Source organism: Thermobia domestica, chromosome 5, assembly GCF_964235325.1.
Source record: "Thermobia domestica chromosome 5, izTheDome1.hap1.1, whole genome shotgun sequence".
NCBI classification, from domain to species: Eukaryota; Metazoa; Arthropoda; class Insecta; order Zygentoma; family Lepismatidae; genus Thermobia; species Thermobia domestica.
The window spans coordinates 284,241,468-284,263,220 of NC_137458.1; the positions used below are offsets into that span (position 1 = coordinate 284,241,468).

The 21,753-nt window shown below is 31.2% G+C and overlaps 1 protein-coding gene across 1 annotated transcript; it reads right to left on the reverse strand.

Moving 5' to 3' along the window:
* Window positions 1-8,686: 8,686 nt before the first annotated feature.
* LOC145684889 (cuticle protein 19-like) lies at window positions 8,687-14,913 on the reverse strand. The gene is made up of 3 exons (XM_081757242.1): window positions 14,889-14,913; window positions 12,424-12,504; window positions 8,687-8,969 (listed from the first exon to the last, which is right to left on the reverse strand). The coding sequence occupies exons 1-3, from the start codon at window positions 14,901-14,903 to the stop codon at window positions 8,730-8,732; spliced, it is 336 nt and encodes a 111-aa protein (XP_081613368.1). The 5' UTR covers window positions 14,904-14,913; the 3' UTR covers window positions 8,687-8,729.
* Window positions 14,914-21,753: the final 6,840 nt, after the last annotated feature.

Here is a 21,753-nt window from a genome sequence, read left to right on the forward strand (position 1 = left end):
ATGTGCTAGAAGCTAGAGTAGGCCTACTAATCTCTAAGAAATGAAACACGGGTGGCTAAAAAAGAAATAACGTAGAGAAGAAAAAAATTTCGATAACTCACAAGTTAAAATAAAGTTAAATATCCTCTATAATTGCCCTCAAATACTACGTACTGTATGTTTACTTTAATTCATAAAACATGTGCTCCATCCATCATGATGGTGAATTCCAGAGCGAAATATGGTATTTCGGTCATAAAAAACTTATCTAACTTTAGAGTATACTATAAGATAGCTATTCAAATAGAAAAATCATGAAAATGAAAAAGCCAAAATTTCCAAAATTCTCGTTTTTTTCCCCAAAAAAGCCGGCTTTTTATGTGCAAAACACCATCGATTCAAAAAAGCCGGCATTTTTGCATCTCTACTTTGTTGTCAGCAGTGCGTGCCTTCCAGGTGACTGGCTTCATAAAATTTAGGGCATGATTGATTTGTTAATTGACAATTTTCAGAAAGCTTTCGCATCATCTGAAACAGTTTGTATGGATAAAAGAAACACTAAACAATGCATGTTACATTTTCTATGAATTTCACATAAAAATGATGTTTTTCAATATAATTTTATACGAAATTCACAGAAAATGTAACATATATTGCTTAGTATCAAATTTTGTCGGTCATAATCTAAAAAATCAAAACTCATCATCTACCCACCATAATGCAACACGTGTTATATCACAAAGAGAACCATGTATACACGTGTAACATCAATTTTTTCTGAGCATTATGTAACACAATAGTGCTTCAAACATGTCGATAAAATATATAAAACAATATTTGTATTTGTGTGTTTGTATTTGTATATTGAATAATGTATTGAAATATAAAAACCCCGTTCCGGAATTTATTGTGTTCTTGAAAACAAAAATAAGAATTGGTGGAAAAGTTTTGTAGTGCACATTTTTCTACAATCCGTGGTGTGTACTCGGAAGCAAGTTTAAAGTTTGTGGAATAATTCAACTCCATTGTTGAAATAAATAAAGAAACCATTGTTACGTCTGTCACCTGTGGCCGACTCGCCGGGCAGGGATCTCTTAGAATCGGCACACGTGCCCGATGCGGCAGTCAACGTTTATATAGGCTTAGTACAAAATTGTGACTAAAGCTTAGACTATATTTTTTCCTTAGTGGTTCAACTTTGATACTGTTCACTTATAATACACCTATCAATATATAGAATTCATCAAGTTGAACAACATGACATACATGAGTATAATTCCTCATGGGTCTTATCTAAGCAAATCAAAACAAGAATTTTACTGTGTTAAATATAATTCATTCTCTGCCAACCTGTGACGGGTGATAGAAGTGCTTTTAGTTATATTGGTTTATTCACTTATATAATTTTCACACAATGTCCAGTAGCAGATTGTATACATTGCTTGGTTTCTTCTAACGGTCTGTCTCCTTTAGCCTAGCCGGTATAAACTTAGGTTTAAAACAAAAAGGAAAATACTTCTTGTTACGGTGACACAACATTTTTTATTTGACACAAGTCTCCGAACACTGCGTCACAGATATGCACATGCTACATCTAAATTAGGCCCTATTCATAACATTTTGTTTTGCACATAATATATATACGCAATAAACCATAAATATATCGTGATAAATTGACTCTCTCTTCGTTTACTCGCATTGAATCACTTCTTTGTTTCTATTTCCAGCACCTTTTTTTTCTTTTCCTTGTTTCTTCATACTGTTTCCTAAATGAAATAGATTCTCGTGTACGATTAGGAACACGACGAAATGTTATATGTTACACGTCGAGTGAAATTCAAAATATATCAGCATTATAGCTAAGATTGTATATCTCAATTTTAGAATTTTTTTTGTAAAAATTGAAAAACAAAATATTTTTGTATATATACAACAAAACTGGAGGTAATTAACGGGTACAAAAGCAAACAGCAATTACTCATATTTTAATTACATAATTCCACTGTGAATAAATCTGACCCGAATAAGAAATAAACAACTAATCAGACCTTTTGAGCGTTTGAGACAAGAATGGTAGTCTATATTTTAAATATTAACATGTTCGCTCATTATCAACTCTCTTCTTTCTCGTTCTTGCTCAATTTCATAATATATAGTGATATCCGTTACGCGAACTGAAATCTCATATTTGGACCGGTTTTGTATAACTGGTCAGTAATGAGTGCAGTGAAAGAAGCTCAAGTATTAATGAAGAAAGGAACAAATTAGTAACAAGCTGAAAATTGATACAGATTTTAGAAATGATGTTCTAAACAACAGACTAAAAGTCCCCTGAAATCCCAGGTGACCTTTGCCGCCATCTTGGAAAATGGCGGCCGGAAATGTCAAATGAACAATATCCAGATAAAAGTACCAATATCTTCGTTATGTTTCAACACAAAGACAATAACTTAGTGTCGTTTTATAGAGAAATAGTAACATAATATTTTTAAAAGAGAAACATTTTTTCATAAAACGCATACTTTTAGAAATAGTTAGCTCTAAAATCTAAAATTCCGAAAACTACTGCCAAACTGGTTTAAATTTTTATTGAACTTAGGGTATAATTATTAACAAGCTAAAATTTTGACATAGATGTTGATAAAGATTATTTAAATGACATACTAAAGTTCCACAACTTCTTCGTTCGCCATATTGGAAAATGTAAAATTTCCGAAATACTTGAAAGATAATATTTTGTTAAGTGAAATACGAAATCTGGACCGGGTTAAATATTTGAGATACTATAAATGCAGTCGATGCGAAGCCAATTGGGGTCAATGGTGGTGCAACGGGAAAGCATTATGACGTGTTTATGGTTGTCCTTCGCCATCTTTGTGACCGCCATCTTGGAATCAATTTGTTTATTTTAAATGGCATCATTGCCGTGTGATATATTAAATAACATTCTTGTTCGAAGAGAAACCCAAGGGTAATGTTACTTTTCCAAAACCTACAACTGTCTTGCAGTTGTGAATAGATTTAGGATGTGTTATATGTGAAATGCCTTGAAATGTGCTGTGCGATGTTTCGAATTGAAGGATAAGGTTAAAGTAAAAAGCAAGCTTTGCAACATCTCACATTACGTATTATCTAATAACCAGGAAAAGAGAGAGCTAATACACATTGGACAATTACAATCACCTGACATTTTAAGCATGCCCACAGTTCTGTTCTGTGCATATCCTTGACCTTGAGACACAGTGTTTGTGCACTCTGCGAAGCATAGTTGGTGATATTTGTTCACAGAGAGTAATGATTCTTTTTTTCAGGTAGTCAATGTCAATAATTTTACACTGGTATACAATAGCTTTAAAGTGCCCCCAAAGATAGAAATGCAATGAAGGTTCGTCGTGGACCTTGCTGAACCTTTTTTTAGTGCCTGAAGAGCGGGATACTACATTAATTAAGTGAAATATCTGCAAATTTGTTCAGTAATAGAAGGATGTAACGATAAATACAACTCTTTCACATTCACTTAGAGGTATCAAATTATGCGAAATGAACATTTAATATTAGAATTGCTAAAGATATAATATAAGTTCTCACTTTACCAACCGTGGAATGCGTTCCAAAAAATTATTTACTATCAGCTCTTCAAAAACTAATGCAAATATCATTTTCACTACTAAACAAATTTAGAAGCCATTTAAATTGACTTTCTCAACTTTAACATGAAATATGAACACCTATGAATCGATATATTAATCATAATTATATAGATTTATACTGCTCAAGATACAATATAACAAATACACTTTACTTCTTTTTTTTTTTACTTTTTTCATGTATATTTGAGTTTCCCCTTCACTAAACTATGTAAATGAAGACGTCGAGTCGAAAGTAACAAACCAATTACAATAAGTTGTAACAGTAAAATAACAGCTGTTTAAAGTGCTAACATACTGAACGATTATGGTGCTTGACATCGTACTATGCTACACTAGCAATTAGTTCATAACAGCCGATCGAAGATTTTTTGTTTTGGTTTCCTTAAAATTCTGAATAAAGATGAAAAATGTCGTTACACTGGGCTGCTTTTGTTTCTTCAGGATCTCACCCGTGAATATCCTCCTGCACAGCTAGTGTTCACGTTTTGTGGTTTCACATACAAACATTGTGGCATGCAAGTTATCATGATTGCATTCAATATCTCTTTTATTCGATACTAATCTTTGATGATATTCTGCATATAGTAGATATAATTTTCACTGCAATACTGATTTATCACCCTTAGAGATGCTGTTCTGATCTGAAGTTGTAGGAAGGAATATAAAATTATTCTTGAACAGTACATTTATTCTTCTCCAATATCATTTAAAATACATTGTAGGTATTATACTACATTTGTGAGGCGGGGCACGGTAGTTTAATGTTGGAGCGCTTACCTCTTGTATGTGACGCCACTGGTTCCATATCAAGCTAAATTGGTTTCTGGGGGTAATAATGTAGTCAGTGTGTTTCATCGAGATATATGCGTTTCTTCCCACATTCTCATTCCACCAATTCTTCTATCATCATTCACTTGTCTTGGTCGTTCCTCTCCCTTAGCCAACAAAGCATAATCATAGAACGTTAAGCTGATATATTTCGTTTCACTTCATTTTGTGAGGTTTAAGTGAACCTTAAAATATCAAAGAAACTTAAAATAAATTTAGAATTGGACTGCTTCTAGGTGTAAACAGTTCATGCAAAAACATCAAGAACTCGTTCCAATTTGGCACGTTGCTCGATCTTGTTTGAAGTGGGGATATATTATTTTTGTGATGACTCATATTTACACTGTTACTATGATCCAAAACAAACTTCTATATTCAAAGAGCTATGAATCCACTGCACATATCATAGAAAGTGTGCTTCAATACCAATATTCCGCCATTATTGCGTATTTAATGAAGAACACATAGATTCAGTTCCTAGTCACATGTAACTCGGTGTGCTTTCAGTTTCAAATACTGCACTTTGCATTTCAACACAAGCTGCCATGTTGTTCCCAACACACTGACTTACTACAATAACTTTCGTGTAGACTTTGCAAGTTTTGTTTAATCCCCTGCTGAGTATCATGAATATGTGGCGTTTAGAGATCATTCTTGTTTCTGCCTACTAATATTTTCATAGAGTTAGTTTCTCATTTTAGCACCAGGTTCTGAATTAAGAGTATAGAAGAAAAGTATGTTCTTGGGTAATAGGATGTGGAGGCTTCTTATGTGCTCTTTCTCGATTGATTAGCATATATTATACTATCAGGATTTTTTGCTGCACGGAACACACCATCTTCTCGACGAGGCTTGTTTCGCATAACTCAACAAGCAGGGAACTCCAGCTAAATTCTTCTACCTTGGGCATCATAGTAGCACTATATCATGATACAAACACGAAAAAGGTTCCGGAAGGTGCTAGACAACGGTGCATTGGGTGACAAACGGCACCAGGTAGGATTGTTCAAATGATAATATATGCACAATTATTTGCTCCTCTTTGCTGTCTCTACCAGGTGTGGGTACTCTGTATTACCCCATAGCTTTCGTAGAAAGTAATGTATCATTCGTTGAGTTAAATATATGATATATATTGAGTTTAAACCTATAAATGATATGTATTGTAATATAGGATATTGTTCTAATAACATCCACCACATATCAGTAAAGTATTTAAGAATGCCTGTTTATCATTATAATTTGCTAACATTATTAAACTAATATTCTTTATTTTAATTGTAACCATGCTTCAAGTTTCGCGAAACCGGAATTTTGAGTTTCACAACGGACGATAAGTGAGCCTAATAGTCTTTTAACTCCCACCACAGGGTCCTATGAAGACTAGTATTTAATGTTATATGACGGTCTTTAAGGTATTACTCCTGTCTGAAACGTGGTGTCCGTATCTATGAGGACAACTTCTTTTAATAAAAGCTGATAGTTGCTCCTGAATAATTATTGGTTTTGGTTTAACTTTTTCATTTAGTTGAATTCGAACAGATTATCATACTTAAAATTACACATAAAGTAAAGAAAAGTAGCATGACATTTCTATCCTCACATATAGTGTTCTTTGTATGTAAATGTGTGTCCAGATATCTTTATTTTTATCGGTAAAATGTGTTTCTTTTACAATCTTACTACATCTGCATCTGTATTCTGTATTTGTATCGAATGACGTTTAGGTAGTGCACATTGTTATTTCAACAACATGAATAAATGTTGCGCATAATAGATTTAATCATTTCCTTTAAACCAATAATTAGAAAAGAGATACATTAATAAATTATATAATAATATATAATTTTCAGCCACACTGAAGAAGAGATAAGTTGTGAAAACTGTCATACGTGGGTACCGCTCTTTAAGCAAGACATATTTCGGATAGAACTAAGAACTGGAATTGTAGAGTAAATAATACATTAATAGTTTTACTTAATGAAATTTTTATCACAACGTTCTAAAAGTTATTTCATTTGCTTGGAAATTATGTCAGTTGAGCAAGAAAATATTTCGCGTTATAGAAATTTAAAAGAATCTGTAGTATCGTGTGATTGTCTAATATCTGTGAATGTAGTATCTGTAATTCGGTCCTCAGTTGAATTTATAGTCGTTGTTATCATGTCTTATTTATAAAATATTTTCTATAAACGCACAATTTGCGAAGCCCATCATTTATATTGAATCAAATAAAATAATATACTGTTTCTTATTTAATATGTCCACACAATAATTAGTATGAATTTCCAAGATGCTTCTACAATTATTCAATTGTAATTTTCCAATGAGTCATTTTCCTTTCTCTAGAATTTCCCTTTACGAAAGAGATGAAGAGTGATCTAAATTATTTGGGGTTTACATTTACTTTTATTTTGCTTTTCTTTATTTCCTGCTTATTATTCAGAAAACTGTTGCAGGTATAACTACATTTTTCAGATTACTTAATTTTCTACGGTTTAATCACTGTTAATGTAATTTGAATCAAAATGTTGATTTTCTTAAAAAAATTCCACCAGTTCACCCTCTGCGCATGTCACTCATCTGACCAGGCTTATTAAAGAAAATCTTCAGAATAAAATCCCTAGAGATAAACGGAAAAGGATTTGAACCTGTACTATTAATTCCTCAGAATTTCAGAGCAAATTATAGGTAGCAATTTGATAAATACAATTTAGATAAGACGTATGGACAACAGAAATAAATTTAACAAGTATATACAGTGTGTCCATAAAGTTTAGGTACTTAGGGAAACCTAATAGTTTGTTTTTGTTTTTCCAGATTGATTGATGGCTCTGTCCAAAAAGACTAGTCCAGTTAGGGGTATGTGAAAATTGCAAAAGAATGTAACCTTCAACATCCTCATTGTTAACTCAAATGTCTTACTGCCTTCAGGGAGTTAATCACAAAGTTTAAAGAAAAAAAAGTGGTGTGCCCCGGTCGACCCCGTTCCGGACAAACTCCGTTCCGGACGACCAAAGACTTCAGACGAAACGAAAGTTCCGTCTTGGGAAAGGCTTATGCTAGCACAAAAAAGTCGTTTCGTCGGACATCTGCGGATTTTCTGTGTTCCAAGGTCAACTATCCACAAAATTCTGGAGGAGCAGAAGTTTCATCCGTACAAGTTACAAATATGTCATCACTTAAATTTGATGCTAATATAAGCATGCAGATGTATGAATAGTTGGCAGGTAAATTGGATGAAAATATCAGTTTTACTAAAGAGTCTGTGTTGTTTAGTGATGAAACTGTGTTTTATGTCAATTGTAAAGACGTACTCAGTAGCAGTCATTCTGTTGAAATCGACGCCATTTCAGATCTATTCAATCGGGTTCACTTTAGTTTGGAAAGCAAATCAATTTATGCATTGAACAAGGAAATCATGTTGAAAATATTATTCATTAACATTAAATTCACTAAAAGGTTATTTTTCCTATGTACCCAGACTTTATGGATAACCTGTAGTATAAGTTGTTCTATACGTCATTTGATAAAACTTATACTTGCTACGTAATTAATTTCTTAAACTTTATTTGATTGGGCCTCAAAATATGTTATGTATATCACGGTTGCACAAGTTTACTATTAGTTGTGCCTCGTGGCGTAAAATCTTTCTCAGGTCTGCCATCATGAGAGAGGTTCTTTTCTGGGTTTCCCTCATTCACACCAGGCACATGCCAGGATGTTACCTAACGTATTGGTCGGAAGTCGTTTTCTTCTTTCCCTTTCATCGGATCGTGTCCTCGCCGAGGGACGTCATCCCTTATATACGGCCTTGAATGCCGATACTCTAGAAATCTAATTTCTAATCCTAATCCTAGTTTACAACTACAACTATACTCACCACACACGTATATATATATATATATATATATATATATATATATATATATATATATATATATATATATATACAATTAGGCCTATATACATATATTATTGAACGTTTAGGAGTGCTGTAATGAAGTCAAAATAATATATATAATATAAGAAGTCGCACTCTAGGATGTTCAATAATGTGTAGTTACTTATTAAAGCTTAACTTTAAGTCACCTACGGCAATTAAAAACTTACTGATTCTTAGAGTTAAAAATACCTCTTGTTCAATTTTAAATAATTTAGATTATCTTGTAATACGAATTTCCTTTCAGCAAATAATAATTACATAATTGATGCTTAGTATTTATTTTTCCTTGATTTTATTATTTCTACATGTTGGCAATTCTACATAAATTAACCAAGAATTCCATAACCTCCGACTCCAGCGTGAAGATTGCCACCAACTCTTCTTACAATAGCATTGAATCCATTGATGTCATCAGCATTGTATGTTACGATCCTTCTGCTGCCATCGGGCTCAACAAGGCTGTATTGTCCTCTCACAACTGGACCATCACGAACCTCAGTCTGTTGCTTATTGTCTCCTGTAAGGCCATCGCTTACTGCGTAACCGAACTGGTATCGTGGGTAAGCCTACGAATATTAAACATTAATTAATAGTTCTACAATTCAATTCCAGGTTTAAATTGTTTAATTTGTATAAAAACTGACTATTTAAAAAAAATTAAACTAAATCAAATAATATATATTTTGGATATATTAAAAAAGTTAATATATTAGAGAATAATATAAGTGGATGAAGAAAAAATATTATTTCGAAAATTTTGCAACAAGTTGATATCTCTTTGGAGATCTGGAAATGAAGTTTGACATACCTTTTAATGAACACGAACAGAACATATGTAACAAAGGGAAGAAAATATATGGTTATCTCGTTAATCAATGTCCTAATATAGTCAAACAGGTGCATATATTATTCTTTAAAGACTGTAGATTAGATCCAATTTAGAATACGCATTAATTATCTTGAACAGTTTAACATATACACTTGTAAATAAATTTGAAATAGAACAAACACATTTTATTGGAATTATCTTTTATAAGTAAGTTCTGAATTACTATTGCAAGACATAAACCGCTGGAGAATTTATTATAAACTTGAATTGCCTAAGAACAGAAGAAAATTGCTTAATAGAAACTTTTATGAAACTTATAATTAAGTAGAACACCCTAAAAATTAATTAAAAATAATAATGTATGGTACAGAGTGTGAAATAATGATGCGATCAAGCAACAAAAAACATATTAGATTGTAAGACTTGTAAAAAAATTATACCTGCTGTATATCTTAAAATTACAATTCATTTGTCTTGACTTAGGAATAAATTTTCAGAATAAATGCTGGCTTTCTTGATTAACAATTTTTATTTCTAAAATTTACTCGTTTCGTATTTAATTATAACAACCAAGTCAGTGAATTATAACAACTAAGTTCTTTAGTTTTGCTTTAGCTGATTGTAGCTAGTTAACAAAGTGTATTATTATTATTATTATTATTATTATTATTATTATTATTATTATTATTATTATTATTATTTTGTCAGACATAATGAAAGAGGTAGTCATACCTATTAACTTGACGGTGTTATATAATCACCTACATGAAAGAATATTGATATATTGCTCATTACAATTCAAATAAATTCATTGTTTTTAGTTTATTACAGAAACTTAAGTGAGAAAACTATTTATCCCAATGTCCTATCTATAACATTAAGAAGTTATCAAACTTGAAATATTTTAAGAGAAGTATGTGTGTGTTTCTGTGAGAGTATGTATAGCTTCCTTGATGGATAAGCCATGATAACTGTGAAACATTCTTGCACTGTTCTTAGAGAAACAGATATAATTCACACATAGCTGTCCCTTAAATCACAATTCAATAGAAGGAAAAGAGAGTAACCAATCTGAATAGCAGTAGTAATATGCTAATCAAACTGACACATGAAAACGTCATGGTGGTTTACTGCGTTAGAAACTTAATTCTTCCCGTTTGACTGTTCGTTGAAACATTTACAGTAATTTTCATATTTAAGTTAATGTAAATAAACAAATTATATGTTGGAGCTATAGGTATATGGAGTTTTGTTTTTTACATTTGTAAATGACATCATGTGTCGAAGAGTATGGAATAAAAAGAATATGCTTTCTTAAAAAGGTAAAAAAGGTAAAACTATATTAAATAAAACAAAATTAAAGAGTATAAAAATAACAAGTAAGTAGTTTTCCAGTTTTTCAAATAATAATTACGTGAAAACTGCAAAATCACTGTAAAGTAATTTTTATGTTGGTTGCATGTGTAGGTTTGTGATCAGGTTTATACTCCGAAATATCGTTCATGAATAGATTTGTTTGCATTTTGATCTATTTTGAATAGTTGTCAAAATAGGTGTGTTCGAGAAATGTTTGTAAAGTATATGCTATATACACAGTGTATGACCTATGACTTTAGCAATCCTACTGTCTTTGTTATACAATGGTGTACAGTTTTAGTGACAGAACAATAGTTACCACACCACTATAATGCAATATAGTGGATGATCGTTAATATTAAATTTAAATTACTTAGCACTAAACATCAATTTGGTTTCAATGCGTAGATACTTTTCAAGAATTGAATTACCACTTAAACTAGTATTTGATACTTGATATTTGATCTTTCATATTTGAATAGTATTTGGAAATGTATATCTGAGAAGAAAAATCTAGATGAATGTATCCATATAACTGATTGACTTGGGGTTAGCATAATGGTATGTCACATTTTGTAAATTTCAAATAAACTGCAAAAGAATATACACATTTCCATGGAATTTGATGAAGCATAAGCAAGATTCTACTGCCATCTGCAGTTACTTTGCCGAAATTAAGCTACCTACATACTGTTCTACGGTTCAATTACATCTTATTCTACTTCATCAATATTTTTGTAATAGGTACTAAATTTCAAACATTGACTTTTGTATGTACGTATATGATGAGCAAACCATGCAAATATCTGTGATGTTTTAATAGAAGGGGAGTATTAGCCACCAACAGTTCCTAGTTGTTAGTTGCATTACATGTTGTAGATTTGAAATGAAAAGTAAAATATTTAAATTTTCTTGTGCTGAATAAAATCACTTATTTAGTTGCATATCAAATACGTGCTTCGCTAACAAGAGATAATCGGTTAAACTTTCTAACTGCATTATTATTGAAGGCAACGTAACAAGTTTCTCAAAACTCTAATATTCATTCCATCTATCTTGCCTGTCCCATCGTAAATCTTCGAAAATATGTAACACTTAACTGGAACTAGGACTGTACATTATTCTAGCATCTGTAAATAACCATTTGAATTTTCCACTATAAACTAGTAAAAAATATTCGATTTATTTACAGTAAAACATGTTATTTATGTCTTCTCAATATCTTTTATTGCTTGTGGTTGAAGTCGGACGTGCATATGGAAAACAACAGTGCAATTATTTCGCAACCTGATAATATTTTTATAGAAATATGTAAGAATATTATTTTCAACGATAAAACGATAACTTAATACAATATCCATTCGAGTTTATCCCAATACAATGTATAGTTACTTTAATAAGCTGCCAATTTCAAACACAATCAAGTATAAAGGGATGTATAAACTATCTCCCTTTTGCGACTTTTTCATTGAAACGTGTATTTAATTTTGATTAATTATTTCCAATTTTTGTTACAACTGTACAATGCACAGCATCAGTAATTAATGTTTTACTTATAACTTAAACCAAAGTAATAATAAAAGTTTTACAAAGGAGCATAAGCATCACCACTAGTGACTAACTTAGTAACCCAGTCAATGTTGACATAACTGAAGATTAAGTAGTAAATGTATCGTTTTGGTTAGCTTTCTTTTCTTTTTATAAGCTTATTGTTATTAAAAACATCAATATATCTATTACAATAACGTTTTACTTCTAAATATTTCATACTCGGTTTCACAGTCTTATTTAATAATATTAGAGTATATTTTGTATATACTATTTAAAAAACTTACGTAATAGTCGACACCACCTACTCCTCCGAGGACACCAACTGCGTAAGCAGAGGACGCAAGAGCGATGAGAGCAAAAAAGACCTGTAATAGAAAGTAAAAATTGAAAATAAAAGAATATCAAATATACTGCAGTCAAATCTAGGTAACTGGAGATGCAAAGGATTGAAAAAATTGTCCTGTTTATAACGATATTTCGCTTATCGGCTTTTTTGCTTAGTAGGTTGAAATAGCTTTTTGATGTCTCACTTACAGATATAATATTAAAGTACAAGATTCTTAAAAATAGAGTTTTTACCTATCCAGACCAGATTTATATAGTTTTATCTGAATTGTGATTATATGCATAATAATCAGTTAGTTCTATTAAGCACAACATTTCTTTTACTCTCGTATTAAATAGGGATGAGGACATATGTAACTGAATACATATGAAAGTGATTATATATTTATTTTATTTAGCTTAATTTAATTCTATTCCATTATATTCCCCAATACAATGCATATAAATTTAATGAACTTGTCGTTTCCATCACCCCTTCAATCGAAATAAAAATCAAGTCATCGTAGTTAAGTCAAAAGTAGTGATATTATTATTGTTCGCTTACTATTTGCAAGTTTAGGTGACTTATCATGATAAAAAACTGATGAATTGAAAAAAATGTTCAATGTTCACTCACTCACTTCGCCCTCACATTTTAAAAATGATATTTTATTGCCTATAATTCGAACGTTTCTTAAAGATTAATTCATAAATGACAATTCCGATAGCAGTGTGTTTTGAAGTCAGCTGCGTTCTTTGTTTTTATGAATAACGTCTACTTTATGTAATATGGCAACTAAGACACTTCCTTCTTCCTGACCAATGCATTCTAGATTTGTTCCACGTTTGCTTTACCTTACACTGAATTTACATCCGATTTCTTTTAGTGAAATCTGGAGTACTAAAAGAGTGAGAAAGATAGTTCCTACACAAATTAAACCACTGGTCGCCCAGACTCTAGATTAAACTTAACAATAAACAAGATTATTTCGCAATATTGTATGGTAAAAAACTGTGCTTGGCTGACGTTACGGAGGCAAAGTAGGTTCTTCTCTCATCAATTTCTGAAAGAATAGCTACATATGCTTAAAAAGTAAATTGATAAATTAATATAATTGTAATAGCCTCCAGTAGATTTTACTTCTTAGCACCACACAACTTTAATAATAATAATAATAATAATAATAATAATAATAATAATAATAATAATAATAATAATAATAATAATAATAATAATAATAATAATAATAATAATTTAAGCCAAGATAATTTAATGTATTTTTAGACCGCCAACTTAGAACTATTATTATGTTATTAAATTTCACTTCGATATATAAGAAAATTCCTCTAAGGAACTCACAAGCAATTGTCATAGAACTCTTCTTATTTTTTATTTAACATTTACTTGGAATGAGAATGAACAATCCTTTAAACCTAGTAGAAAATTTCGTATTGTATTGTACTATAAATGCCACTTTACTTTGATCTTTTATGGAGAATTATCATGGATAGAACTCATTAGTTCTGTGCAAGAAACCTATTTATTCCGTAGAAACCTACTGATAACGTACGATTTGGTAAGATAACAAGGGCATAAACTCACATTTTCAAAGGTATGAGAAAAATAAAGAAACTCTGATCGGAACACTTACTTACATGCAGAAATTAACGCTTGCAACTCCTTTGGGTTACAAGCGGTATTACGTAAAGAATATGTGAACTGTATTTGGTTATAAATACATAACATTATTTTTCAGCAAATTAAGAATTGAAAAGTATAATTTGTGAGTTATGACAAATACGACTAGTGAAGTCTGGACTATACACTGGCAAAATGCTGAGACAGAACACTGACAAAATTTCTTGGGTGGTGAGTTGACGACCCTGACACACCATCGCATTTTCTTGGGTGGTGAAATTGGTAAATCTATGTAAAGTTTCACGACTCATTGCGATCACTATAATATTGTATAATTTACAATAACTAAACATGAATATTTCAAATTCTGGAACAAGCTTCAATATACAAATAAGGAAAATCTTAAAGAAATAAATCTGTAGAAAAGAAGAAAGACAGAGGTTGTACTTGACTTCTTATGCAATGAAGGCACCGTATCAAATCCAGAGTTCGTTTTACAAATACACATTGCGAATAGAATGTATTTAATTTAATAATGTGTGAACTTAGAGTAAACGCATTCAAGAATTAAAAAAAAACTAAACTTGAGAATATGCGTCTTTATTATCTGTATTATTCTCCAATTCAGTGGGCAGAAAATATTTCTTTTAGTGTGATAATCAACAAGCCATACACCTAAAGTCTAAAACATCCTTTAACTGAAACTTCTACATTTTATTGTTTTTCTTAATTTCACACTAAAAGCAGCTTAAAAATTAATTAAGTTAATTGAAACTTGTTACTTACAACCAAAGCGTTCATTTTTTGTATCTTCAAGATATGCACCGTTGAATGTGCTACTATGATGAGCTCTTATCCTTTTATTAGAAGGCGAACGGAAAGAAAGTTCAAAACCACATGAAGGAAATAATTACGCAACTTAAATTTTACTGGCATAATTTAAGGTACATTCGTGATAAACGCAAATCAACTTGACCTTTCTGCATTTTTTAACACATAGTAGTAGATGTAATCTAAAGAAATATGTGATTCAATGTTAGAAACAAAGGAAATCGTGCTCAAAAAAATTCTTTAATAATTCTTCTAAATAAATAATTGTGAATAAAGCTATGTTTCATTATAAACTTCATTCATTACTGATTTATACGAATAGTCCGAAAATAATTTGAGATAAAAATCAATTTGTAGTAATAAACTATCATGAACTACTAAGTGAAATTGAGTAGTATGATAATTCAAAATTTTGCAGCAAGTATTATATCCAATATAATATTTTGTAAGCGATATTCAAAATAGTTATGAAGTTGAAAAACTAATGTGAAAGGGCAGGTTTGAGGCTTATTCTGGGGAAACATCAATATCATCTCACTATCCTTTCTTGCAATCGGACAAAACATCACATTTCAAATCGGATTATTGGGAAAACAGTCCCTTTCAGTTCCAAGATTGGAAGTGACATTCCCCTTATCCCCCCGGGATTTGCAGCAGTGCTAAAACGTAGAACGTAAAATTTACATAAACATATAATCATCCATTCGTTTGCATCATACTGTAATATCACACGTGTTAGTAACGACAATGATGATACTGTAGATACTTCTTTATAAAATCCACACTCTTTGTCTACGATCCACAAATCAACATCAGCAACTGCAAACCATCTAGAGGTAAATCTAGGTTCGGAGCAGAATTAATAAATACACGCTTTTGAAGCGCAAAAATATTTATGATTGTTTACGGCACTCTTTAAATCTCTCATTTGTATTTGTATGAAAAAAAGCAGGTATATATCAGAATGTAATAAATTTGATACATTCTATCTGTATCTGCATACATAATCAGTTCATTTTGTAATTTACCATTAAATACAGACAGATGAATAGATTCAGTATGGTGAACTTAATTCAGAGTATTGGAATATTTGTAGTGTAGTGCAAAACTTGAGGATAGAGTATTAGGAAATATGTGTTAAATAAAACAATAGTTCCAGTTACAATAAATTATAGTGAACTTATATAAGTATTTGTGTAGAAACTCAATGGAAGTTGGGAACGCATTTACAGCATTATTTTCAATCTCCATCGAAGAAATAAAGAAATAAATAAATAACGAATAGAAGACCGTTGATAAAACGATTTACAAGGTCTACGGAACACATCTGTTACTGAGCCACATGGACACTAACTTTCGTTGAGATCTGGGTAGAAATGAAACATCAAATATTTTCTACGCCGAGCGGATCTTTCCCTGAGCGTGCTGTTTGACAGTGTGCTATTCGCGAACCAAATTTCGTTTGGATCTGTCCAGACAGAAACACAAATCTTAAGTGAAACCGTGTATATTGAAACAATATGTGTATATAAGAATCCCTCAAATACAGTATTGTAAATGCTAAACAAAAAGAAAGTAAAGGATAGAAAAAAAGAAAAAGAAGAGTAAGTAAATATAAAAGAAAAATAAAACGATACTGCCTATGATATTTTTTGTGTCAATATAAACAAATTCCCCGGCTACCAGGAAAGTACCAGGGGGCACAGGGATTAGTAGAATTTTTGCCCCCTATACTTATCTTACTAAGCCTTTCCTTTTTATCACATGAAAGAGAAACAGCGTTTGTTGTTATGCTACACTGCATTTCTAACAAGGTACTTGGACAGATCACTGCAGCAGCTGTTTTGAAGAGACTTATTTTCGACTTTTTCTTAAACTTGAAAAAAGCTACCTTTGGTTTCTATACAGATACACTTGGAAAACTGTTATGGAAATTTACATCTATTTATAACATTCCATTTTATCGATAAGAAATGAAATTTCAATATATTAGAAACTATGATCTTTCAAATGTTCGAAATGGGTTCTAGCATTATTTTCTAGCAATAAATGAAAATTTTTAAAATTTTTTTCTGTATGTGACTACACAAATAGCACTTCAATTTCGATTCGCTTAAAATATTTTATTTTATGAAATGCAACGGAAATTCAGAAGAAAAATTCTTTGTGAATTTCTCAACATTGATCGATGTTTGAATGTGATTGGATGTCAAATTCTCAACATTTTAGCAAAGAAGCCAGTGAATTTTTGAATGAGTTAGGATCAACTTTAATTAAGAAGTCAGGCGACCCAAGAAGCAAACATTATTTAATACAACGAATAAGCCTAGCAATACAGAGAGGAAATGCAGTCAGCATTTTAAAATCCTTCCCATTAGCACAAGAGCTGGATGAAATTTTTTACTTAAAATAAGTAGTATAAACACGGCGATGGACAGCGATTTGTTTTTCTAAGTTTATTTAGTAAATCCGTTCTATTTCCCTTTATATTTCTTCGCTGGGATGATATTCTTATTTCATACGTTTTCTCGTAACAATAGAAAAGATTGCAAGTAACACGTTGGAAAACATTTGTAAAATCTATGGAATATATTTCCTATTCTGTGGTTTATATCATGTATGTAAAACATTTTCAGTATTACTATGAAAACATTTTCTCTTTCAAAAAATTGAATTGATTTACATCATCAGAATTGTATATTAGAATCGTTCTGCTGCCTTCAGGTTCAATAAGGTTGTACTCTACTCCCTACAATAGACGGCCACAAATGTCAGTCTGTTGTTTCTTGTCTCCTGTGAAATGATAGCTCACTTCATATTCAAACTGCTATCGAGGGTAAGCCTGAGAAATATAATCATTAATGAATATTTCTGATAAGCAATTTCAGCTTTACATTCTTTAACTCATATAACATTTGGCTTTATTAATATAACAAATTAAGTGAAACAAGTGATTGTTCTTTCACAATGTGAAACTAAAACTAGCATACTCTGTGATGAATGCATATAATACAAGAATTGCATAGTTCGTAAGAGGGGAACAAGTGAGACAAATAATAAGCCTTATGAAAGAAAATACAAAATAATCACAATACATCTACTACATTGAATGTTATATTATAGAGGTAATAGATTGCATTATATTAAATATAAAAGATTTGAATAATCGTAGTAACAATTAGTTGTGATATTCTAAGAGTGTTGAAAATTTTCGTATTTCTATTTGAAAACGTAAGTACATTAATACTAAAACGCACGTCATAGATTACCCCAATGAAATTGTGTCATATAGAAGGTCATGTTCTTAAATAACACTCTCCTATAAATTTGAATGTCATAGTTTTAAATATTTTACTTCGATCTTCACATATTTTACAGATGTCTCTCACAAACTTCAGAGAAAATGTTTCTCAATGCAATTTCCTGGAATCCCGAAGTGAAATCTGTACGATGAAGGTTACTTTTATGGACTCTCTCCTTGTTTCCTATAAAGTCTGTATATAAGATGAGAATCAGAGATTTAAAGTATCAGTTTATTCTAAACTAAGCTTAATTAAACAACCGTAAAGCAACCAGAATCAGAATGGCAAGTATTTTACGAGTTTATATTTAAATCCTGTAGTAGGTTTTAGTTTAATTATAATTAAGTTATTGCATGTACTATTCACATAATATGTGTGTTCACTTATCGTAATAGATCAAGGTTTGCAGTATTCTTTAAGAGAACATTAGAGTAAATCTAGATTGGCTGTAAATAAGGGGAAACAGTTAACCTTTAGCGCTAATATAAAAGACAAATAATTATTTTATTTTTGCTCAGAAAATAATTATTTCATAAGTGTACCTCGAAGTATTTTCAAGGAATAATATCAATACATAATGTTTTGTGTAATTGAATTTATAATTCTTCAATAAGCTAAATGTATTCCTTTAATTCATACATATTGAAAGGAAAGACATTCCGTAAGGTATTTAAGATTTTTATAAACCAAAACGCGTAGCGATTAACTTTATACAAAGAATAAAACAATGCCTAATCCTTCCGGATACAGGACATTTTTGGCGTTTTCCTACATTTTCAGCTATTGAATTATTGCTCAAAATCCTTTTATCCGATTAATATAGTAGAGACGTTGTTCATTAGAAGAGAGATGTGGCTATATTTTGGTGTAAGATACACTGGAGTGTTTCCAACTGGGGGGAAACTATTAAGGGAAATATAGGGGTGAAAATTTACAAAAATCCCTAACCGAATGACAAGTAGTTTTGTAGCTGGAATCACTACATACCATAGGGTCCAAGTCATCTAAAGATCTTTTAGTGTGTTGACAAGATATAGTGGAAACCAGAAGTCGCTTGATGCCATACAAAGATGCCGCTTGATGATCTATTGAAAACAAACCAACAGTTAGAATACAAATACGATTTTTTGTGCGCTCTCTAATTAACCCATTGTAACAGCCTGCACCTGGTTTTGTCAGTAAGGACCGCTGTTCGACTGTCGTAAGTCGGCTTACGCTGGCGCGTACAAGTGAGGATTTACAACAAAAATTTCTAAAATTTTGAATTTTTTGCTCAAATTTAGGGAAATTTTACTTTTGGTATTTGACAGCACTGCACAAGGCCGGTTAAATTAATGTCAACAATGAGGTTTCCATCTCAGGTATCCATTTGACAAGTATTAAGGAGATCTCTCTAGAACGAGAAAAAAATGCTGTACATCACTGGAAAATCGAAAGTTCTGAGATTCTTTCTTGGGCTGATTTTTGAGAAGGAAATTCGACACCTAGAAGAACAAGAAACGAATGTGATAAACTTTGGTCCAACCATATTCGACCCAAAAATATATCCCGATATCTTCATTAGTGTAAACACAAGAGCAGATTAAAATGTGACATGCGACTTTGGCTATATTTTGACAATTTGTTGACAATGGTGATACGACGACTACTATTAGAATTATTATTATTACTAAGATAATCGACTTACATTTTTTCAGGTGTCATCTTCTGTGATTATAAGCTTGGCTTTATTGTTTGTCTCAGCGAAGGGTAAGAAACAGTTTTTACTTATTTTTATGTTAATTGCAGTAACCTACATTCACAAGCATTAGTATTGAATAATAGTTTTAAAGCTACTTTTAATGACTATCCTGAATATCATATTGAGTAGACATTAGGAGTAAATAGTAAATGTTGGAAGTTTATTTGGATTTTGATTGCAGACACACGATAGCCTTTCGTTTAATATTGCACTTTGTTTATGCGTGTAGCAAGTTATTAGCGACTACGCTACCCTATGATATAATTTATGTAATTTCGTTGTGGTATGCATTGAAAAAATAAAACTCGGGAAGTTAAAATATTATCCATTACTGGATGCGAGAAAATTACAAATAAAAAATTGTAAGATAATTCAGTCGAAGATGGATACTAGGTTCCCGTGAATTAAAAGTGTACCCATGTACGTCATTTCCCATGGCAAGAAAACGAAAAGTGAAACGCCTGGTTAATCAATTTAGTTCCTTTGGCAAACGCACATCTTTTCCGTTGCTTAGTCGATGATTGTGTTGCATGAATATCGAGGTGTGCAATTGGTGATAATACCAAATTCTCCACCTCAAGTTCCACTGACTAATATGTGGGGGACATCTTTCTTCTCAAGTAATGTTTAAGATACCGGAAAAAGTAGTAAACATTCGGAGATATATATATACTGATAATACCTTGGATAACAATACAGTACATTCAACAACTACTGAATTCTTTTAACGTCCTTTCCAAAACTTGTAAGCCTCGAAGGCGAGCAACATAATGTAATATGTAAAAACTACATCTATTAAATATTAACGAATGATATATAATGTGCATGTAAAGGAGCACTGTAGATATGAGTATTGATGGTTACAAATTGAATGAGATACGTATATTCACTCAATCAATCCACCACTGTGTAAGCAACAAAACTGTGAATGGACAACTTGTTCAGAAAACATTCGCTCTAGATTTATGATCGTTTTTAGATTATGATGACATAAATTATAGACTTAGCTGCGAATGGCCATTTTTTAACATTCATGTCCCAAATATAGCCATTTTGCTTTGTGTACAGAAATCTTTAGTTGGAGTTCATAAAGGAAAATCCCTCGAAATATGTCTTACTCGAGTACGGAATTTCATACGACCCTATTTGACAATGCAATATATTCAGATTGCTTTAGTACGCCAGTCTGTTTTCTCTAAATATAAACAGTTTATTAGAATAGAGTTTAATCTTCGTTTATAAGTAGGGGTGTTGGGTGATGATTTTATCATATGTGTTAAAGCAGATATTTAATTCTCTTGAACCTTATCACACCTCAAAATCTTTATAGTAGTAGAATTCAAGGCACTTACGCTGCAATTTATTAAATGAAAATTAACATGTAAAAGAATCATTATATAATTAAATGTGAGGTAGTCATATGTTATCTAATCATTGCATAGAAAGAACTCAACTTGATTCATTAACTTCTAAACTATTTCAATTGGCATGAAAGTGATAATTTGTACAATATTCATCATCAAAGATTGTTCATTACGAATATAAACGCAAGGGTTAATACAGTTCTTCAATGTATTCAAAAGATAATAATTCTTCTGCCGAGAATTACAGGTTTAGAAAAATAAAAATGTATAATGTACTCTTAATTTCTTAGTTAAAATTTTGACTTTTCTTAGAATGTATTGAATTTATGTTTTCTCATGACTCGGATTCGTCTTAATGAAGACAGTGAGATAATTATAAATGTGTTATATAGAAAAAGAAATTATATTTTGAA